The following is a 21,468-nucleotide window of genomic DNA, read 5'->3' on the forward strand; positions in this document are numbered from 1 at the left end:
TTACGACAACCAATAGGGTTTTCAAAGCAAGAGATTAACAGAGGTGGTTTGCCATTGTCTTCCTCTGCATAATGACCCTGGTATACCTTGATGGTTTCCCATCTAAGTACTAACCAAGGCCAACCCTGCTTAGTTCTGAGATATCATGAGATCAGGCTAGTCTGAGCCATCCAGGTCGTGGTGCCTCATGCCTAAAGGCCATCAAATTTGTCATTTATATGGGGAGGGAATTTGACAGTTTGGGTGCCACAACTGAAAAGGCCGTGTCCCTTGTGCTCACCCCCATTACACATGTATTACTCCCATTCTACAGCCACTCTACTGGCTGTCAATCAGTTACTGGGCTCAATTTAAGGTATTGACTATTTCATACAAAGCCTTTCATGGCCTTGGACCCTCCTATTTGTGAGACTGCCTCTCTCCCTGTACAACACCACATCAGCTTCACTCATCTGAGCAAGGTCTTTTGCAAGTGCCAAACTGCAAATGGGCAAAGTCAGCAACAACTGCCAATACACGTGTCTTCTCCATTGTGACTCGCACCTTATGGAATGGACTGAGGAAGTCAGGAAGGCTCCCACTCGCTTGGCTGCCTTCAATCAATGCAAAAGTGAATTATTCAAGAGAGTTTTTCTACTCAGGCAACAGAATTGCACTGTACAAACTGCGCAGTGCTAACAGGGGTGGTTAAGAAGCGCCCGGGGACGGTGCCACCACGCCACCTCCTGAGTGGCTTTCTGGCCCAAAATGGAAGGCAAAAAAGGTAATTTTAACAAAAACCCGTGAAATTCCTCCTTAGGGTTTTACGGGGCTACACTTGCCCTTTTGTAGGCATAACTTGGCGCCGACTAAAGGGGCGTTTCTGGGCTGAAAGGGCTTTGGAAGCTGACTTACCCCTGATTGCATGTTAATTTAATAGGGGAGTGCGTTAACCATCTCAATACTCTTAAGGGGGTGGGGAGATAGCACAGGTTGTTTCTGTATTTTTTTGTCTCCAGACCAGTGCAAAGCATCTCTTGTATATGCGATAGACTTGCAATTCTATTGATCATTTAATACTTAGCTATCTTAATTACAGTTCAAATTAGAAATGCATGAGATTTCTCCACTTGGAATGAACACTGCTGAAATGAACTTGTGTAGGCTTCATCTGGATCAGGCTCAAAATAGCTTAATTTAAAGCTGGCTGTTACCAAACGACTAGTACCTTAGCTTGCTTTCATTACTGTCATCAGAAACAAAATAAGGCCTACAAGTAGGGTTGCCAGCCTCCAGGTGCAGCCTGGAGATCTTCCGGAATTACAAATGATCTCCAAACAACAGAGATCACGTCCCCTGGAGAAAATGGCTGCTTTGTATGGTGGACTGTATGGCATTTAACCTTGCTGAGCTCCCTCCTATTTTCAAACCCCACCTTCCCCAGGATCTATCCCTTAAATCTCCAGCATATCCTTACCAGGAGTTGGCTACCCTACCTAGAAGTCTCCCCAATCCTGATGACCTTTCCTCAAAACCTACTTTCTAGCAGCAGCATGAGAGCAGAGTTGCTTCTTTGACCGTGGTTAAGACATAAACCCTTACCAGCTTGCCTACTGTAGGATCAGGAAAAGCATCAGGCTTTGAGGAGTCCTTTTTCTTTTCTTTGTTTTTTGGGGAGACAGAGCGGGGGGGGGACTTTTTAATTTTACAGCATGGACTCAGTAGATACTAAGAGAAGAGTTCAGTATCCCTTTCTCTATTTTTCTGTTGAACCCTGCCCCCCAGATCATTTTAAGGGGCCCCGTGGTGCAGAGTGGTAAGCTGCAGTACTGCCGTCCAAGCTCTGCTCACAACTTGAGTTCAATCCCAACAGAAGTTGGTTTCAGGTAGCCGGCTCAAGGTTGACTCAGCCTTCCATCCTTCCAAGGTTGGTAAAATGAGTACCCAGCTTGCTGGGGGTAAAGGGAAGATGACTGGGGAAGGCACTGGCAAACCACCCCATAAAACAAAGTCTGCCTAGTAAACATTGGGATGTGACATCACCCCATGGGTCAGGAATGACCCAGTGCTTGCACAGGGGACCTTTACCTTTTACCCGGATCATTTTACCCACCTTGTAAAAAAATATTAGATAGTGCATTATAACATCCTTCAGTAATACAGTTACCTGATGTAACTCTGTATTTATCACTAATACATGTGGCAGACTTTTGCATCCCTGCAATAAGTGCAACAGGGCCAAGAAACTCCAAAAACTATTCCACTCTCCTTAAGCCAATACTTCCATATCAAATGTTTAAAATGGGCTTTAAATACTGTTGGTTTCTCTATGTGCTAAAGTGTTTGAATATGGAAAGACCACCTCCAGCATAACACTGTTCAAACTCACATGAGAATTACTTTGGAGTATAATACCATTTTTAAAAAAAATCCACAAATGCTATTTTACAGAAAAAATACCCATTCAATTAATGCTTTATCATAAGAACATAACTATAGGTTTTGGCAAACAATGGTTTGAAAGAGAGAGTAAGAATCCCTGTTGGTTTTGAAGCCCAGGCATCATTACGAATGCCATTATATTATAAATTCTTTCCCAAAAAGAATCCACAATAATAATTTTTAAGCAAGAATAACTCTTATTCATTAATGAGCCGTGCTCATGAATAAAGCAGTTTGATTCTCTTGTGTTCATACAATGTTATTCAAAAGCCAGGTCGTACCTACAATTGCAGAATAACCTTTAATTGGTTGCATGTTATGCTTTTTTAGAAGTGGCAATATGATAGCTACTGTACATTCTCTCATTCTCGAAACATCTTTATACAAGATAAACATGACAGCTTTAGAAAATATAATTATTTTATCCTTTGTTGTTCAAACCTTTGATGTATCACCTTGGCTAATGAAACACAAGTAACTAAAACTTTCGGCTTTTAAGTAGAAATAGAAAACATTAAATGTTCATACAAGCAACAAGAAAATATTTCTCCTAATTAATTTTATTTGCTTGAATTTGGTCTAGCATAATATGTTATGCTAGATGAAGTACTGACTCAAGAATGAACTAGATGTTGTACACAGATGTGTGTTAATTTTTGCCAGATTTTTTTTCTTGAAAAGCATGTTCTCCTTGGCAGCATCCTAAAGGGTGATTGAAGGGGAGAGAATATTTAACCCTTTCCCCTGTCAGTTTTTCTGCTCAAAATAAACCTGTTTGCTCTGGGAATTTATGGTAGCCAAGTTCCTCTCCATGTTTTCGTTTAGAAAATTTGCATACCACAGATCTCCTTAAGATGACTCAAAAGAATAGAACAGAGCCAAACACAGTAAAAACAAGACCCACAAATAATACCCATAAAAACCATATCAACCCAACAATTTCATGTCAATAAAATCATGCCAGTAAAAACAGCCAATTAAAGCAATTCAGGTCATAGCAGCACATAAAACACAGTGGTCTAAAATGGTATTGATAAAACAGGCTAGGAGTGGATTGTAAAGCCTTTTAAGAAGTGGAACACCTTTAGTTAACAGCTGGGGTAAAAAGAAACGGTTTGGCCTGTGTCCAAAAGAAGAGTAAAGTAGGCACCAGGGCAGCCTCGAAGGGGAGGTCCTGCCAATGAAAAAGGCCTGTCTTTGGTCTCATCTCATTCTGGAATCCACCAAGCTTCAGTTTATTGATCCTCATCCATTCCATTACCTTCTCCAGGCCCTTAGTCAGAACTTCCACAGACCCACTTGCCTTAGATGTTAAGGGAAATAGAGATGGGTGTTAATCTGCATAGTGGTGGTACTTCATTCCAAATCCCTGGACAGTCTCTCCTAATAATTCCATGTAGATGTTAAAAAAACAAGGGGGACAAGAAATATAGTTGTGGGACCCTGCAGCGTAAATGCTGCAAGGCTGGGCAGCAGTCCCCCAGCACCACCTTTTGGAAGAGCAGAACCACTGAAGCTCAATTAGCCTCTACAGAAGAATGCCATGTTGATGGGATCGAAAGCTGCTGACAGGTGCAGAAGAATCAGCAGGGACACGCGCCCCCTGCCATTTTCCCAGTGAAGATCATCTGTCAAAGCTACCAAGGCTCTTTCTGCCCAAAGCCAGGCCTGAATCTGAATTGAAATGTGTCTAGATAATCTGTTTCCTTCAAGCTGCATAGCTGAACTGCATAGCACCCACCGGCTCAAGCTGTTACTGAAGACAAGAATGTTGGCCACTGGGTGGTAGGTGTTTAGGTCATTGAGGTCCAGGGATTTCTTCTTTAGGAGGGGTCTCATGACCATCTTGTGACAGGAATGTTGGCCACTGGGTGGTAAGTGTTTCGGTCATTGAGGTCCAGGGATTTCTTCTTTAGCAGAGGTCTCATGACCATCTTGTAACAAGAATATTGGCCACTGGGTGGTAGGTGTTTAGGTCATTGAGGTCCAGGGATTTCTTCTTTAGGAGGGGTCTCATGACCATCTTGTGACAGGAATGTTGGCCACTGGGTGGTAAGTGTTTAGGTCATTGAGGTCCAGGGATTTCTTCTTTAGGTGGGGTCTCATGACCATCTTGTGACAGGAATGTTGGCCACTGGGTGGTAAGTGTTTCGGTCATTCAGGTCCAGGGATTTCTTCTTTAGCAGGGGTCTCATGACCATCTTGTAACAAGAATATTGGCCATTGGGTGGTAGGTGTTTAGGTCATTGAGGTCCATGGATTTCTTCTTTAGGAGGGGCATCATGACCATCTTGTAACAAGAATATTGGCCACTGGGTGGTAGGTGTTTAGTTCATTGAGGTCCAGGGATTTCTTCTTTAGGAGGGGTCTCATGACCATCGTGTGACAGGAATGTTGGCCACTGGGTGGTAAGTGTTTCGGTCATTCAGGTCCAGGGATTTCTTGTTTAGCAGGGGTCTCATGACTATCTTGTAACAAGAATATTGGCCACTGGACGGTAGGTGTTTAGGTCATTGAGGTCCAGGGATTTCTTCTTTAGGAGGGGCATCATGACCATCTTGTAACAAGAATATTGGCCACTGGGTGGTAGGTGTTTAGGTCATTGAGGTCCAGGGATTTCTTCTTTAGGAGGGGCATCATGACCATCTTGTAACAAGAATATTGGCCACTGGGTGGTAGGTGTTTAGGTCATTGAGGTCCAGGGATTTCTTCTTTAGGAGGGGTCTCATGACCATCTCTTTCAAGGCTGCCAGAACTTCCATGGAGAAGCATTTATTACCTCTTGGACCCACTTGAGGCGCCCTCGCTTAGGGAGGGGCTGTGGCTCAGTGGAAGAGCCTCTGCTTGGCATGCAGAAGGTCCCAGTTTCATCTCCAGTTCAATTGGATCATGTAGTAGGTGATGTGAAAGACCTTCCTGAGACCACTGGCAGTCTGAGTAGACAACACAGACCTTCATGGTCTGATTCAGTATAAGGCCACTTCATGTGAGCAAACCATCCCACCTTGACAGCAACAACCATGAAGGGCAAGGGTCAAGGCTAGACTAGACATGACAAACTACAGACTTCTAAGCAGGTTGACCACTTCATGAGGCCCCACCAATTGAAATTCACCTATGCAACTAGAACCAGACTGTGCTCCAGTAGTATCCTGATATTTAAATGAATCAATCATCCAAATCACAGTGAATGCAAGTGTTTCGTCCACAAAATGCATTGCAAAAGAGTCACAGTGGGCCTGCATGTTTTCCCTGGTCAACCACCTCACAACCTGGAAAATCTTACTGCATTGCACAGAGACAATGGTGGCAAAAAAGTGATCAGGGGTAATGAGCAGAAAAGTGGCCTGTGGAAAGAATGTTTGTTAACACCTACCCTGGTGCACTAAATTAGCATACCCTCAAGCCTCATTTTCATTTTTGTTGTGAGTAAGTTGCACATATTTTCATGTAATGGGTAGGCTTGTCTCTTAACTGTAAAGCTATCTAGCAGCCTTAAGCAAGGCTTTCTTACTCTAAACTGCCTCACTGTAGGTTGTCATAAAGTTTGTGTATAAGGGAAAATTCAGGACTGTCATGCAGGTAGTGAAGTGTATGGTTTCTGAACTTGGAAAAAATGAAGAAGCTGGAAAGTCCACTTGCCTGAGTTCATGCAGAATCAGTCGACTCTAGAGGGTCTATCTCGACAGAAATATGCCAACCAGTCACAGTGGACCAAATCAACGTGCATAGGTTCTATGGCAAGTTCTCTCTAATCAGTATAACAGGGCCTTGGGATAGAGCAGGAAAAAAAAAACTTAAATAATGTGTTTGGCACTTCCTATTTCAATGTGTAGAAAGTTCCTCTGCAAATACTAGTAGCCTCCAGTATGCTGTTGCATTAACATACCAAATCCTGTGTGATCCCCTTTCTTATACAGTTCCTCTGCCCAGTTTATTGGAGTAGCATACAGGCCTTTTATGCATGGGTTGTTTCCATCACGATAACCCTCTACTTCTTTGGGGCTTCATTTTCATTATGTATGTCTTTTCTGACCTTGAGTCACTTTGCTCTCTTCCTGCATCTTCCCTGTGTTTTCTGGATTCTGTTTCTGGTCGGAAAAGACATGCATAATGAAAATGAAGCCCCAAAGTAGTAGGGGAGGGGGAGGTGATCGCTACGGAAACCCATGCATAAAAGGCCACAGTCTCAGCACTAAGAAGTGGCAATTATGATTCACTTAATAATGTAATGAGAGCCCCGTGGCGCAGAGTGGTAAGCTGCAGTACTGCAGTCCAAGCTCTGCTCACGACCGAAGTTCGATCCCAACGGAAGTTGGTTTCAGGTAGCTGGCTCAAGGTTGACTCAGCCTTCCATCTTTCCGAGGTCGGTCAAACGAGTACCCAGCTTGCTGGGGGTAATGGGAAGATGACTGGGGAAGGCACTGGCTTTCTTTGCAGTCTGTATTATGAAACTCCCTTCCCCCTTAAGCCTCATGGTCAAGAAAGGCATGTTAATCTTCTTTAATTATGAACTCAGTCAAATATGCATTGCGCTGCTCTTGAAATTGAATGTTTTGTGTGAAGGGCAAATAGATTTCTACTGAACCAAGTTTTTTTTTTTTTTTTTCCAATTCAACACTTTTCTTAATGCTGAAAAACCACTTCTGTTGAAAAGGAAATAAGAAAAGTCTTTCATTAAGGCTGCTGTGTCTCGAGAAAAAGTAATTCTGATAATAGTTTGTTAAAACTGACTCTAAGAATGTTAATGTGCTAATTGAAAAACGGATGGTTGGAAAGTAAAGTGGAGCGAAATACACTTTTTTGATGCAACTCGGCTGGATTGTGTTAATATCTCTAATATCTGGAGAAAATGTGTTGTTGGCTTAAGCACTTCGCAGTTTCCAAAGGAAAATGTGACAGGTGCTGAATGTGCAAACCTATTACATTAGCCATTAATACGAAGTGAAATTCACTCATGGAGGCTGGGACACAATGGCCTCAAAACTGTGCATGTAAAGTTTGTCCTCTCAGAACAAACCCATTCTTGGTATAGATTGATGGGCTTGCTGAAGGCAGTAGAAAGGGGGTAAGGAATTACAGTTGTTCTTGTAAGAGCGTATTCAGTTAGGCTATTTCCAGCAGGTTTCTCCAAAAATTGAAAAAAATGGGAAGCCAGTGGTGAAGCGAGAGTGTGGAGTGTGGCAACAAGTAGAGAGGAAGGTAACAGGGGAAAAAATCCTAACAGGGGGTAGAGTACACAGCTGGGATTGGTGTGACCCAATTGTGTGTGTATTTGATGAGAGGAGAGGATTTCCCAGGTACTATCTAGAGATCAGGAATACTGAGCCGAAATCTCGGTACAGATATTTGGGAGGTTCAAGATTAGGAATTATTTAGCTGTTTTTCTTTCAGAATAACTCCTTTAATTAAAAGCCTGGGTGAACAGAAACATTTTGGCCTGGCACCTAAAGAATGCAACATAGGAATCCCAGTGATAAGTTGGCGAGACTGAATATAATGGTAGTACCATGGATTCATTTCCCAGTAAACCATTGAATGACAATCCAACTTTGGGAAGTGTGCCAGTGAGGCGATGGTGAAGAAGCCGACCATGGAGCTGACTCATTCAAATAATGTAACAAAGAATCCTGTCACATGGCTGAAAGAGAAGGTGTCTTTTGAGAAGGCTCTGGCTGCTAATCTCTGCTAAAAAAATGGGCTGAAGAGCAAAATGCCATAATTGCGGGAGATGAACTCAGAATCTTTGTGCAGAGTCCCTATTCAATTAGAAAAATAGGCTCAGAGCAGCAAAGAGATGCCACTTACTCAATGTACATTGTAGGTTTCTCTAAGCAACTGTTAATTGCAAGGCAAACTTTGAACGAAAATTATTTTCAGCAGATAATTATGGAAGAAATGAACATACATTGCCATTTTTTCCCCGGGATAACAATAGAAAGGCAGTTGCTGTCTTTCCATCCTTCTGAGCTTTTTCCAGAACAAAAAATATTTCCAAGTTCCTTTAGGTTCCCTGGTTGCCCTGGAGACAACTGCATTGTCTTGGCACTCCACAGTATTGGCAACAGCTAATAGATGTTTTTCAACCGGCTCCTCTGTATTTACATTTCTGATTGTGTTAGTTCTAACTGTATTAAACTCCTTCAAGTATAAATAATACGACATATTGTTATCAAAAGCAGCAGATGTTGCACTAACAAGCATTTCCCCCCCCAATATGAACAGGGAGAAGCAAAAAGCGAGACAAGTGCCAGAATACAGAACTATATCCTCAAGTTGAAACAGAACAATGCCCTTGCTCAATATTTACCACCCAGCCCCATGGAAATTGGTCAGAATGCATTGTTTCGGTCAGAAAAACAGAACTACAATTAGAAGCGAGATTGCGTGGGCATGCCAAAGAGTGCGGAGAAGGTGTGCGCTTCCGATCCCTTGCCTGCTATGATAAGACCGGCAGATTCGTGGAACCCTCTCACTGCAACCATTCAGGTAAGAGGGTGTGAAAACAAGCGAGGCTTAAAATCAGCCATTTGGAGAACGGGAGCAGAGGGATATTAAGCTGGAAATGGCCTGAAAGTGATTATTGTTAAACTCTCTCCTTCCTCAAAAGGCCCCTAACACATTTGCCCATTTCAGTCAGATCACAGGAAGAACGAACAGTGGGACACAGCTTGGCTCAAGGATGTAGGCTGTGGTCATACTCAGTGTTAAGCACCGGGTCATTCTTGACCCATGGGGTGATGTCACATCCCAACGTTTCCTAGGCAGACTTTGTTTACGGGGTGGTTTGCCAGTGCCTTCCCCAGTCATCTCCCCTTTACCCCCAGCAAGCTGGGTACTCATTTTACCAACCTCGGAAGGATGGAAGGCTGAGTCAACCTTGAGCTGGCTACCTGAAACCCGCTTCCGTCAGGATCGAACTCATTAGGGTACAGAAAAAAAAAGATAGGGAAAGGAAAGGGGGCATGATAATAAATACATTGTATCTGTGTCCAAGTAGCATTAAAACAATGCATACAAAGGATTCCCAACCCTTCCTCGAATGATCAGCCAATCTGAGTGGGAGAGTTTTCCTTTCCAGTATTTTCTGGAAACTAGAAAAAGGGTTTAACTGACTTCCCATGGAAATTGGCAGTAGCAACCCTTCACAGTGTACTGATTCCCTGACATCAAGTCTTTCATCTGAGCAGGCGACAAGCTTTCACTGAGTCATGTCCAAGACGCCTAGGGTTTTTTCTTTATATACTTGTTAGAAAAAGATGGAAAGCGCTCTGTGAAAGGTTTGTGGTTTGTATCTGAAAACAACAACAAACAGCAGGGTGTGAGTATACCTAAATAGCAATCAGGCAGTAGTAGTGCGTAGTGAGTAGTTGTTGTTTTTCCAGTTCTGCCACCTCATGCTAGACCCTGTTCTACAAGTTTTGCAAAAGAGTGTCATCCCAACGGGACTTCTACATTTTGTGGTATTGTGTGCAGTGCTGTCTATCAGAATTAAACAGGGAAGCAAAACATAATATGAAAAAGATTTGCCGCAGAGTTGTTTTGCTATGACGTAAGTATGGATTCCTCCTGGATTTCTTGTCTGCTTGACAGGGGGCGTAGATGAGAACAAATGTATTGATGGTACATCTTGCCCCTCACCCCTACCTTTAAAGACTTATGGAAAGGAAATGTAAAGATGATGATGATGAAGAAGAGTTGGTTTTTATATGCCGACTTTCTCTGCCACTTAAGGGAGAATCAAACCAGCTTACAATCACCTTCCCTTCCCCTCCCCACAATAGACACCCTGTGAGGTAGGTGGGGCTGAGAAAGTGTGACTGCCTCAAGGTCATCCAGCTGGCTTCATGTGCAGGAATGGGGAAACCAACCCAGTTCACCAGATTAGCCTCCGCTGCTCACGTGGAGGAGTGGGGAATCGAACCCGGTTCTCCGGATCAGAGTCCACCACTCCGAACCACTGCTCTTAACCACTGCACCACGCTGATGAGGGTAAGTACTGTTGGAACTGTGCTCAGATGCTGAAGGCCCTGCTGTGACTGGAGGGAGAGAGAGGGGGACTCTGAGGCAACTGCCCACTGGACTGAAAAAATGTCCAATCCCCACTCTGGCCTCTCCTATGGATTCTTTAAACCCCAGCCATCCACAATCAGGTAAAAAAGGAGACACAAGCTTTGATTAAAGGGTGGGCAGCATGTAACCTATGTGTTTTCTAAAGGTATTTTATTCGGGAACCCGCTAGACCAATAATGTAATTATTTATGAGGTAGGCAGAAATTGCTTTTTCGTAGATACGTGACTAGACGGACAAGACACAGATGGAGATGAACAACAAATGTTTATTTAACAGAAAATAAAGTGTGTAACAGGGTAAGGCTCTTGAGTGGAAATGTTTCAGTATACAAAGTGAACTGCTTCTCAACTTCACTTTCCCCAGTGAGAGTAACCACTTTGTAAATGAGCCTCACTTGATGTAAATAAACCTTGAGGGGAGACTGGATTCCCCTTTTGCCAGAGAGATTACCTCTGTTTACAAGCTTTCACTGGAACCTATTTCCAAAACAGGCAGGATCCTCTCCAGGTTCAAGGTTGCTCTTTTATTTTAACACATAGAGCTCCTGTCCATAGAACCTGTTCGTGTAAGTTGGGAATATCAGCCTCTTAACAGGATGCTTATTCATCTCACCTAAGCAAGCTTTCTTCCCTAAGCCAACCCCAAACCCTAACTAAAATCCAAAGAAAAACCTGTGCGAGAAAAATAAAGTCTGACGGCATCTGCTGGTGAGGACGGGCAAAAGGGGGAGCTCCGTGTGATGGGTGCCCCGGTCCCCTGAGGCACCACTGAGCACGAACAAGCATGACAAGTAATCAAAAAGGGCAAGAGTCCAGTAGCACCTTAAAGACTAACAAAAATATTTTCTGGTAGGGTATGAGCTTTCGTGATACAGCTCACTTCTTCAGATACAGCTAGAATGTGAAGCATGACAAGGTCATTGTTATTTTACCATACTCATCCCACGTTTCTCCTTAGATCTTCACTTTGCTGGGGTTTTTTAAAGCCCTTCTGTTTGCGAGTACTCATGCAAGTTTGCCGCCCTTTCTCTTATTTGGGGTTTTGTCATGCTCTTCCTCCCTCCATCAACACTGTATCCTCTGAGGGGTAAGATATCTTGTTAGCCTTACTGTTGTTGTGCTGTTCAGGTTTATTGCAATTAGAATCCAAGTAGAAAAACCGAACAGAAAAAAACACAATATAAAGATACTCTGTACTGGAGAAGTTCATTGGAGTATAACAATCTCCTTGCGCTGACAGGAAATTCATGGAAGGCAGCATCTTGAGAGTTGTTGCACTCTTTTTCAGATTTTTGCCTTTTCAGGGGGGAAAAACAGACACCCACAGCTTATTTCTTGAGGAGGGCCTCCCTGTGTTTTTGTTGCCTATAGGCAACAATGTTAAGTAAAACTTTTTTGAGAAGCTTGGCATGATGTTCTTCCTGCTAGTGTCTCTGTGTGGAAAGTCAAATGAAAAACAAATTTTTTTTCACTTGCCAAAACATTTTATCGTTAGCAGAAACCATAGTTTGCTGCTACATCAGGTGACATGGCAAATAAGCGCTGTGTTGAAGTGGAAGTAACTAACTGAATCAGAATTTGGTGACACATCTGAACTGATTAGAGGTAATTTTTGGCTTTAGATTTCTGATATTGAAAACATGATTTCCAATATTGAAAACATGATTTCCGATATTGAAAACATGAGTGATCCTACAAGGTAAATCATAGAATCATAGAGTTGGAAGGCCGTCTAGTCCATACAGGCCATCTAGTCCAACCTTCTGCTCAATGCAGGATCAGCCTAAAGTATCCCTGACTAGTGTTCATCCAGCCGTTGCTTGAAGATTCCCAGTGAGGGGGAGCTCAGCACCGTCATGGTGTAGTGGTTAAGAGCAGTGGTTTGGAGCAGTGGTTTGGAGCGGTGGACTCAGATCCGGAGAACCAGGCTTGACTCCCAGCTCCTGCACGTGAGCGGCGGAGGCTAATCTGGTGAACTGGATTTGTTTCCCCTTTCCTACACACAAAGCCAGCTGGGTGACCTTGGCCAAGTTACAGCTCTGTTAGAGCTCTCTCAGCCCCACCTACCTCACAAGGTATCTGTTGTGGGGAGGGGAAGGGAAGGTGATTGTAAGCTGGGTTGAGTCTCCCTTAAGTGGTAGAGAAAGTCGGTATATAAAAAACAACTCTTCTTCTTCCTAGGCAGCTGATTCCTCTGCTGAACTACTCTTACTGTAAAAAAATGTTCCTCATATCCAGTCGATACCTTTCTGCCCATAATTTAAACCCATTGTGAGTCCTATGCTCTGCTGCCCACAGGAACAGCATATAGCAAATACAGTCTGTGATCCATGTATGGCTGGCAACAAAACTGGAAGGACCCTTTATTCCTTAAATTCAGCTTTGTGGGTCCTAAATCATGCAAATATACTTGTGATCTATACTTTATGGGCATACCACAATTAGGGGTTTCTCCATGAATTCCTCAGATTAGTTATATACTAAATATGTTTGTGAAATACCATTGAGAATGCTGTTTTTAAATGGAATACAGGACATGTAGATATTTTAATGCTATTCCTTAAAAAAATGTTCTGAAGTGTCACTAGTTATTGCAAAATAATGAAATAGCATAGGGGCTCTTATGGCTTCAAGCGTGGTGACAGCTGTTATAATGAACAGGATGCACCTGTATGGTTCCCGAGTTGCCTTGTTCTGTTGCAAAGCAGCTGTTTGCAGGTGTCACAAACCACAATCTTATAACTCTCTGGGCGCAGAGAGGGACTTAAGAATCGCTTTTGCTGCTCAGCTTACTTCAAGACACAACCGACCTTTCATCAGAGGAACTTTAAACTTCCTTTAGATTCAGTCTGAAAAAAATCCAAGAAAACTCTTGACGGACTCGTTTGACTAGTGCCTGCTCTGTACCCTTCTACTTACTTTGCTCTAGTTTGGGGAATTTTCTTCTTACAGAACGAAAATGTCTCAAATTGGCCTGTGTTCAGCCACTCAGATAACCGGCACTGTTGATGTGTGTCTAAACACAGCTGCATGATACAGGGCTGGTGCTCTGAGATAAGTTAGCTGGCTAATGATGGCTTAGAACAGTCATCCTGAACGGAAGTCTGCAATAGTGAAAATGCAAGGGGTTTTCAAGGTTATTTCTTCCAAGTACACCCATGAGGTTTTGCAATGTGTGCCCCCTAATGCATACAAGATACAATTTGATGTTGACATCCCCACTGAGGTCGAATCATAGAGTTGGAAGGGACCACCAGGGTCATCTAGTCCAACCCCCTGCACAATGCAGGAAATTCACAACTACCTCCCCCCGCCCACATCCCCAGTGACCCCTACTCCATGCCCAGAAGATGGCCAAGATGCCCTCCCTTTCATGATCTACCTAAGGTCATAGAATCAGCATTGCTGACAGATGACCATCTAACCTCTGCTTAAAAACTTCCAGGGAAGGAGAGCTTACCACCTCCCAAAGAAGCCTGTTCCACTGAGGAACCACTCTAACTGTTAGAAAATTCTTCTTAATGTCTAGACGGAAACTCTTTTGATTTAATTTCGACCCATTGGTTCTGGTCCGACCTTCTTGGGCAACAGAAAACAACTTGGCACCATCCTCTATAAGACGGCCCTTCAAGTACTTGAAAATGGTTATCATATCCACTCTCAGTCTTCTCCTCTTCAGGCTAAACATATTCAGCTCCTTCAACCTTTCCTCATAGGACTTGGTCTCCAGACCTCTCACCATCTTTGTTGCCCTCCTCTGGACACGTTCCAACTTGTCTACATCCTTCTTAAATTGCAGTGCCCAAAACTGAACACAGTACTCTAGGTGAGGTCTAACCAGAGTAAAGCGATACCATCACTTCACGTGACCTGGTCTGTTGATAAAGCCCAAGATCCCATTTGCCTTTTTAGCTATCGCATGACTGAGTTTGTATGTGTTTTTTTTTTATATGTATCCCCCATTGCAGAGTGAGAAATTCTTGTAATTTCTTTAGTAGGTAATGGTTTTATAAAACTCTCACATGGTGAAATGAATGTTACAACTACAAATAAGGAACAATAACTTTCCAGAAAGGTATACTGTGTAGTCATATCTTGATTTCTCCATCTGAAACATTAATTGATAGTAAAAGACCACAGATAAATTACATGGATTCCTTACATCATGATGAAACTTCCTCGACAAAAAGGAAGATTAGGTTTAGTTCTGGAGTCAGTAAAATAAAAATCCCCCCTCCCAAATTTAGCCACTTTTTTGATGAATGTTTGTTTGTTTTCCATAGTCCACCTTTCTCACAATAATACAAGGTGGAGTACAAAAGCTAAGAACCACATGAGCCACTTTCATTCTCCCCAGCTGGGGAAAATACTGCTTATATGGGGAATGAACTCCTAAATTTACTGTCATCTTCCCTAATCCCTTGCAAACATCAGTGATCAAGTGATGTGCTTACTGGATAGAGGGAATGCTGTCAATGATGTTTACCTGGATTTCAGTAAAGTTTTTGACAGGGTTCCCCATGATGTTCTGATGTGTAAATAGAGGACTGTGGACTGGACTCGAGGATAGTTAGGTGGATAGGGAACGAGTTGGAGGTCTGGATGAGCTGTGGAGGGACTATTCATTGCAGCCCACCACATCTAGACTTGGGTTGAGTGGGTCCCGGAGGTAATAAACGCCTCTCTGTGGAATGGTATCGTTCCGTCTTTTTTAAAAGAGGCAGCTATGAAACATGTCCTAAAGAAGGTGTCCCTATACCCCAGCAACCATAATAGCTACAGCCCAGTGCACCTTTTTACGCCATATAAACCTTCTTTATCAGAATTTAGGTGGATGACCTAGCCAAAGAAACTTTGAAACATCAGTAATTTCATTTGGCATAGAATGATCCTTTTGTTTAGCTTTCCCCCCAAAATCAATGGGACTTAAAAATGCTGATGTTTATTTGACTGTGTCCCAAGTTTTACTTTTATTAATATATTTATCTGGCTTTAGAAATATTTGTCAGAATTGACTCGTCTTGTTGATTTCAGCGTCGTTTTCTCATATGATTTCTGAGTCTAACCAAGTGTCAGCCTCCAACACTTTGGCTGGCATGTGGTATTTAGTTCAGCCCATTTACTGCTGTGAAAATATTGAATTAGTATTCAGTGGGAATACTAAAAAATGGATTCCCATCTCTACAACCCAGGCTTGTGTAAGCCTGAGTGAAAATAACTTTCATGCCCTACGATACCATCACTAATCTCATGAGTGATCGGTAGTTACATTATGTGTATGAGTACATGGCTTTTGAGGCCCATCATTAGAAAGTTGGGAAGGGACATTAAGTTTGAAATTGTGTATTCTAAGAACATAAGACAAGCCCTGCTGGATCAGACCAAGGCCCATCAAGTCCAGCAGTCTGCTCACACAGTGGCCAACCAGGTGCCTCTAGGAAGCCCCCAAAAAAGACAACTGCAGCAGCACCATCCTGCCAGTGTTCCACAGCACCCAAGATAATAGGCATGCTCCTCTAATCCTGGAGATAATAGGTATGCATCATGACCAGTATTCATTTTAACTAGTAGCCATGAATACCCCTTTCTTCCATGAACATGTCCACTCCCCTCTTAAAGCCTTCCAAGTTGGCAGCCATCACCACATTTTGAGGCAGGGAGTTCCACAATTTAACTATGCACTGTGTGAAAAAATACTTCCTTTCATCTGTTTTGAATCTCACACCCTCCAGCTTCAGCAGATGACCCCGCGTTCTACTATTATGGGAGAGGGAGAAAAATTTCTCCCTGTCCACTCTCTCCAAACCATGCATTATTTTATAGACCTTTATCATGTCTCCCCTCAGCCGCCTTCTTTCCAAGCTAAACAACCCTAAGCGTTTTAACCGCTCCTCATAGGGCAGTTGCTCTAGTCCCCTAATCATTTTGCTTGCTCTTCTCTGCACTTTCTCAAGTTCTGTAATATCCTTTTTTAGGAGTGGTGACCAGAACTGTACACAGTATTCCAAGTGTGGTCTCACCATAGATTTGTACAATGGCAGTATAATACCAGCAGTTTTATTCTCAATTCCTCATCTAATTATGGCCAGCATGGAATTTGCCATTTTTATCAGCCGCACACTAGGTTGACATCTTCATCGAGTTATCCACTACCATCCCAAGATCCCTTTCTTGGTCTGTCTGAGCCATGGGGTGGAAAACTGGCATTGAATGCTGCACTTCCCCTGAGCCCATGGCTGTTTTCCTCACGGTCACCCACACTCCGACTACTTTGGGGCTTTGCGTACATTATGCGTACATTTTTTGACAGTCAGGGGTCACCTCGTTCTCCCCGCATGTTGCCACATGTTTTGCCTGTGTTTTCTGGATGCTGGCTAAACAGCATCCAGAAAACGCGGGGAGAGCGAGGGGGCCTCTGAGAGGCCAACAAGATTTTCAGGGAAGGAGAGTCAAAGCTCCCTTTGACAGAGCTTGCGACTTCAAAATTAATGTGCCGAGGCCCAGAGGGAATTTTGTATGATTCTGCTACCCCAGCATAGCTGTCAATCTTTCTGAACTGAGGCCTCATTTCTCAGTTGCTTATTTGCATAAGCCAAATAAATCAGCCTGTTTATTTAGCCTACATTGTTTTGCACCATTCACTTTTCTTTCAAGAAGGGACTGTTTCTTTCCTTCTTCCAGGGAAATCACTGTCGCCATTGTCACTGATACTTGGAGTGATATATGGCATGCCGTCAAAGGGCCTTGGCTTCTGTGATGCACCTTTAGGCTTTCTTTCCAAGTGTTCAGCAGTTAAAAGTTGGTTAATTATAATGATGAAATATGCTAGAGGTGGATGTGGATGAGATTAATGCCAATTGAATGAGACGTGCATCTGCTTCTCAAGCAGTTTGAGAAGAGGGGGTTTAGTGCAAACCACCTCCCAGCTTCATCCAAGTTTTTTAGCATTTTTCTAAGACACTCTGCAGAAATTTTGAAATAAGAGAAATAGCTGAGGAAACACTATTGCTTTCTATTAAATGCTAACCGTATACATATCTTCCATTTTATCCTTAGATTATTATCTTCTATCCATAGAATATCTTTGTGTTTGTGCCTGGAATTTCACAATCCAGTGAGAAGAATGATGTGTGTTAGTTTTATTTTATTTTGTATTTATTTAGATATTTATATCCTCTTTTTCTCCTCAGTAGGGATCCATCAACAATTCGTATAATCAACATCAAGTTTTCGCTGAAAGAAAAAAATCAAGGAAGGTTCAGACTTTGGGCAACCCTTCCTTCTAGACCTATCCACTTATTTTATCTACACGGGTTTTTAACCCCCCCCCCCCGTTCCATTGCACCAGCCGACCACAGATACAGGGTGGGCAAAGCTAGATGCAAGAAAGCCGTGCATCTCTGCCTGTCTATATATCTAATTCCCAAGTCTGTCCCCTACCTGTGGATACTTAAATCCGCAGATAGGGGGCAGACTGATCCCCAACAGGTTTATATGCAGACTCCCCTGAGTCTGCAGAAAAATCTGAAACTTAAAAAAATAAAACCAGGGGGTTCAAATCCCCCAAAACTAAAGAAACCATTTTCTGTGCATGCTCAGAGAACACACCTACCGCTGGTGGCTGCCAGCAAGGCAGGATTGCTTCCTCAGCTGGCAAGCCCGCTGTGGGCCTGCCATTCGAGATCAGGACAGGGGGGTTGCTGCTGAGATCAGAACTGGGGGGCAGCCTCCACAGCCTGAGCAGTGGGGGAAGGGATTCCCCCCATGAGTTTCATGGACCTCCACTTGTAAAAGACAGATTGCAGCCTTGTGTGTTTCTAATTTGTATCAAAGCTGTCTGAGAAGAGAGAGTTTGGTTTAATCCTTCAACTGTTGCTTGACTTCACTGATCGAACTGTCTGCTTTGCTAGTACACAACTAAAGGCAGGACGGTCCCAAACTGTTTAGGGCTTTATAGATCAAAACTAGCACTTTGAATTTGTACCGGAAGCTAACCAGTGCCAAAACATTGATGTTATATATGCAGATTAGAGGGACCCAGTCAGCAATCTAGCAGCCGCACTCTGGACCGGCTGACATTTCCAAAGCATCTTCAAAGGCAGTCCTACATAGAGTGCATTGCAGTAGTCTAATCTGGGGGTGACTGTCGCATGGTGGCAAGGTCAGAGCATGACAGATGGGGGCAGCAGGCAGGCTCAGTGTAGGTGATAAAACACTTGTTGTCATTCCCCTGGACACGTACTTGTCCAGGGTAAGGGAAAAATTGAGCCTTACCCTTAAGCTCCTAACAGAGTCCATTACAAAGAGCTAGACTCCATCTTGTCAAGTGCAGGTAAAGTTGGCCATCCCAACTCTCAGACCTACCCAACCACATGATCTCTGTTTTTGAAGGATTTAACTGTAGCCAGCTCTCATCCAGGAATGAGGTCAGGGCCACGATCCCGGCAGAAGGCTGCTTTTGAAGCAGGAGGTAGAGCTGGGTTTCTTCCACATATTGGTGGCAGCCCACTTCAAACCTCCTGACAATTTCTGCTAGAGAGTGCATATAGATATTAAACAACTTTGGGGAGTGGATGGACCGCTGTGGCAGGGCCATCTTAACGCATGGGCCCCACGAGCACTTCCCCGGGGCCCCACGAGCATAGGGGCCCTATGCTAATCTGTGCGTTGCGTACAGGCAGGTCTGAGTCTCTGCTTCCCACACAGCAACTTATCAATGCTGAAGGAAGCAGAGCCTGACGCGTATTTTACTCTTGCCGGGAGGGGCCGGCAGCTCTTTAACACAATACAGGAACAAGATCACAGACAGATACAAGTTCCTTACCCGTAAGGTCTTGGCTGCAGGCACGGCTTTCTTCCAAGTTCAACACCACGGCAAACCGGACTCCTAAATGAAGCTTCTCAGGATAAGAGACAGGCGGCATGCAATAACATTGCTCCCACGAGGCACTTAACGGTCAGTCTTGCTTATATTGCCTTCGTGACTCTCCAGGTGTTTCAGCTCAACTGTCGGCTTCAGACTCTGATTCCTCCTGCGCCAACTTACGTCTTTTGTCCAAAAGCCGGGCTGACTTTCTCCTTTGCTGCAATGCCATTCTGCCTTTTTCTCTTCTTCTCTCCACTGGTGGAGGAGACCCTGAAGGTGAAAGGCTTTCTCTTCCCTGTTCTCTTGTTTCAGCCGGCCGATCCTCTGGCTCAGAGGCCCCGTCTTGCTGTTCCGGTGTTATCTCTTCAGAGGGAGTGAGGGCTTGTTCTGTCGCCTCTTCTTCTTCTGAAGAGTAATTCTCAGGCTGACTCACGACACTGTGTATGTTAAGTGACTTGCCATGAATAAATACTACTACACAGTAGTCTAGACTATACTAAACTATAAAATAATATTTGCTGCAATGTTATTGTGTTACAAATGGACATTGTGATTTGTCTCTGATTTAGTATCCCTGGGTTGGTATTGCAGTCACCTCTGCCACAGTGCCACCTCACTTGCATGTAGGCCTATGTGTCATAGGGGCCCCAGCACACTGGTTTGCCAGGGGCCCATAATGCTGTTAAGACGGCACTGCCCTGTGGGACCCCACAGGCCCCGGGGGGGGGGGGGGTCAACCTTTCTCTACCACAGCTACCTACCCTCTGTGAATGTCCTTGGAGGAACCAGGAGAATCACCTCAGTGTGATTGCCCTCACCCCCAGGAAGGCTAGGCAGTCGACCAGGAAAAGATGGTCAACTGTGTTGAAAGCAACTGACAAATCCAAAATGATCAGCAGCGCTGACCCACCTTTTTCAAGATATAGTCAGAGGTTTTCAACCAAGGCTACAAGGGCTGTCATGGTGCCAAACCCCGGCGTGAAACTGGACTGGAAGGGCTGATGTTTCATCCAGGAAATCCTGAAGCTACTTGGCCATTGCTCGCTCAACCACCTTTCCCAGGAATGGAAGGTTTGACACCGGGCGGTAATTGACTAGGTCCTTTCATTGAACTATATTTTTTTCAGAAGGGCTCCTTAAGGGAGCTAGGGAAAGATCCTCAAGAGAGGGAGAGATTAATAATTTCTCTTGGGGCTCCTCCTACCATCTCCTTGCAGGCTTTTCCCAGCCAGGAAGGGCAGCAATCCAAGGATCATCAGGTAGTAGGTCGAACCTTAGTCAGGACCCTGTTGACATCAGCCTGGGAGAGCAGGCTGAAGGAGTCCAAAAGAGGTCCCAATATGGCAGGTGGAGCTGCCAATATTTTGTGAAGCTTTGTAAAGTGCTTTGATCATTTAATCAGCTGTAATCAACTGTTGTCATCAGCTGTTGTTTGTATCACTAATAACTTCTTGATTAAGTAGGTCACTTGAAAAAACTGTACTACCCCTCGAAGCATGGCAAAGGAAAGATGGGCTTATGAATAGTGCAGTTTCACTTCACAGATGGGAACCTGAAGCTGCAGTGTGGTGTAGTTCCTTTTCTACAGTGTCTTCTACCAAGACATTTTAAAAACATGCTCATCCCGAAAAATAACTGGATGATTCCTTTGACTGAGAAATATTTGTTTTGTTTTGTGTATTGCATTCTACCTAACCCTCCTCCAAGGAGCTCAATATGGCTGAGTCCCCAAAACTCTTGGGGGACTCTTCTGATATTGTTGCCCTCTGAGTTCTTGTCCGTTTACTCACAGTAGGATTAATCGAGCTGTCTGCATCTTGCTCAAGCTTGGTTTAAACAAGTAGTAGACACAAAAGCCCAATGTCTTCTTATGCATGTCTCTTTCATTTGGATGTATAGAAAAGAGGTTCCTAGTAGATTTTCCCTGGTTACATCAGACAAATTAACCCTTCATTTCTAGTTAGTATTTTCACAGAATTTCACATAGATAATTCATTTGTGACTGTATGGTGGGGGAGAATATCCAGTAACTAGATTTTACATTTGTATTCTTGCTTTCATTTAATGTCATTGCATTTCTATTAATGATCAGCGTAGGTCCTCCACAA

The 21,468-nt window shown here is 43.6% G+C and overlaps 1 protein-coding gene across 1 annotated transcript in view; it reads left to right on the forward strand.

Annotated features, from left to right (window-relative positions):
* THSD7B (thrombospondin type 1 domain containing 7B) overlaps window positions 1–21,468 on the forward strand; it is a 466,994-nt gene that overhangs the window by 309,726 nt on the left and 135,800 nt on the right. Inside the window, exon 13 of the mRNA XM_056861246.1 lies at window positions 8,647–8,910. Coding sequence (XP_056717224.1) covers window positions 8,647–8,910 — 264 coding nt within the window. The remainder of the gene's footprint in view (window positions 1–8,646; window positions 8,911–21,468) is intronic.

The sequence above is a fragment of the Euleptes europaea genome, chromosome 15 (assembly GCF_029931775.1).
Source record: "Euleptes europaea isolate rEulEur1 chromosome 15, rEulEur1.hap1, whole genome shotgun sequence".
In the NCBI taxonomy this organism is placed as follows: domain Eukaryota; kingdom Metazoa; phylum Chordata; class Lepidosauria; order Squamata; family Sphaerodactylidae; genus Euleptes; species Euleptes europaea.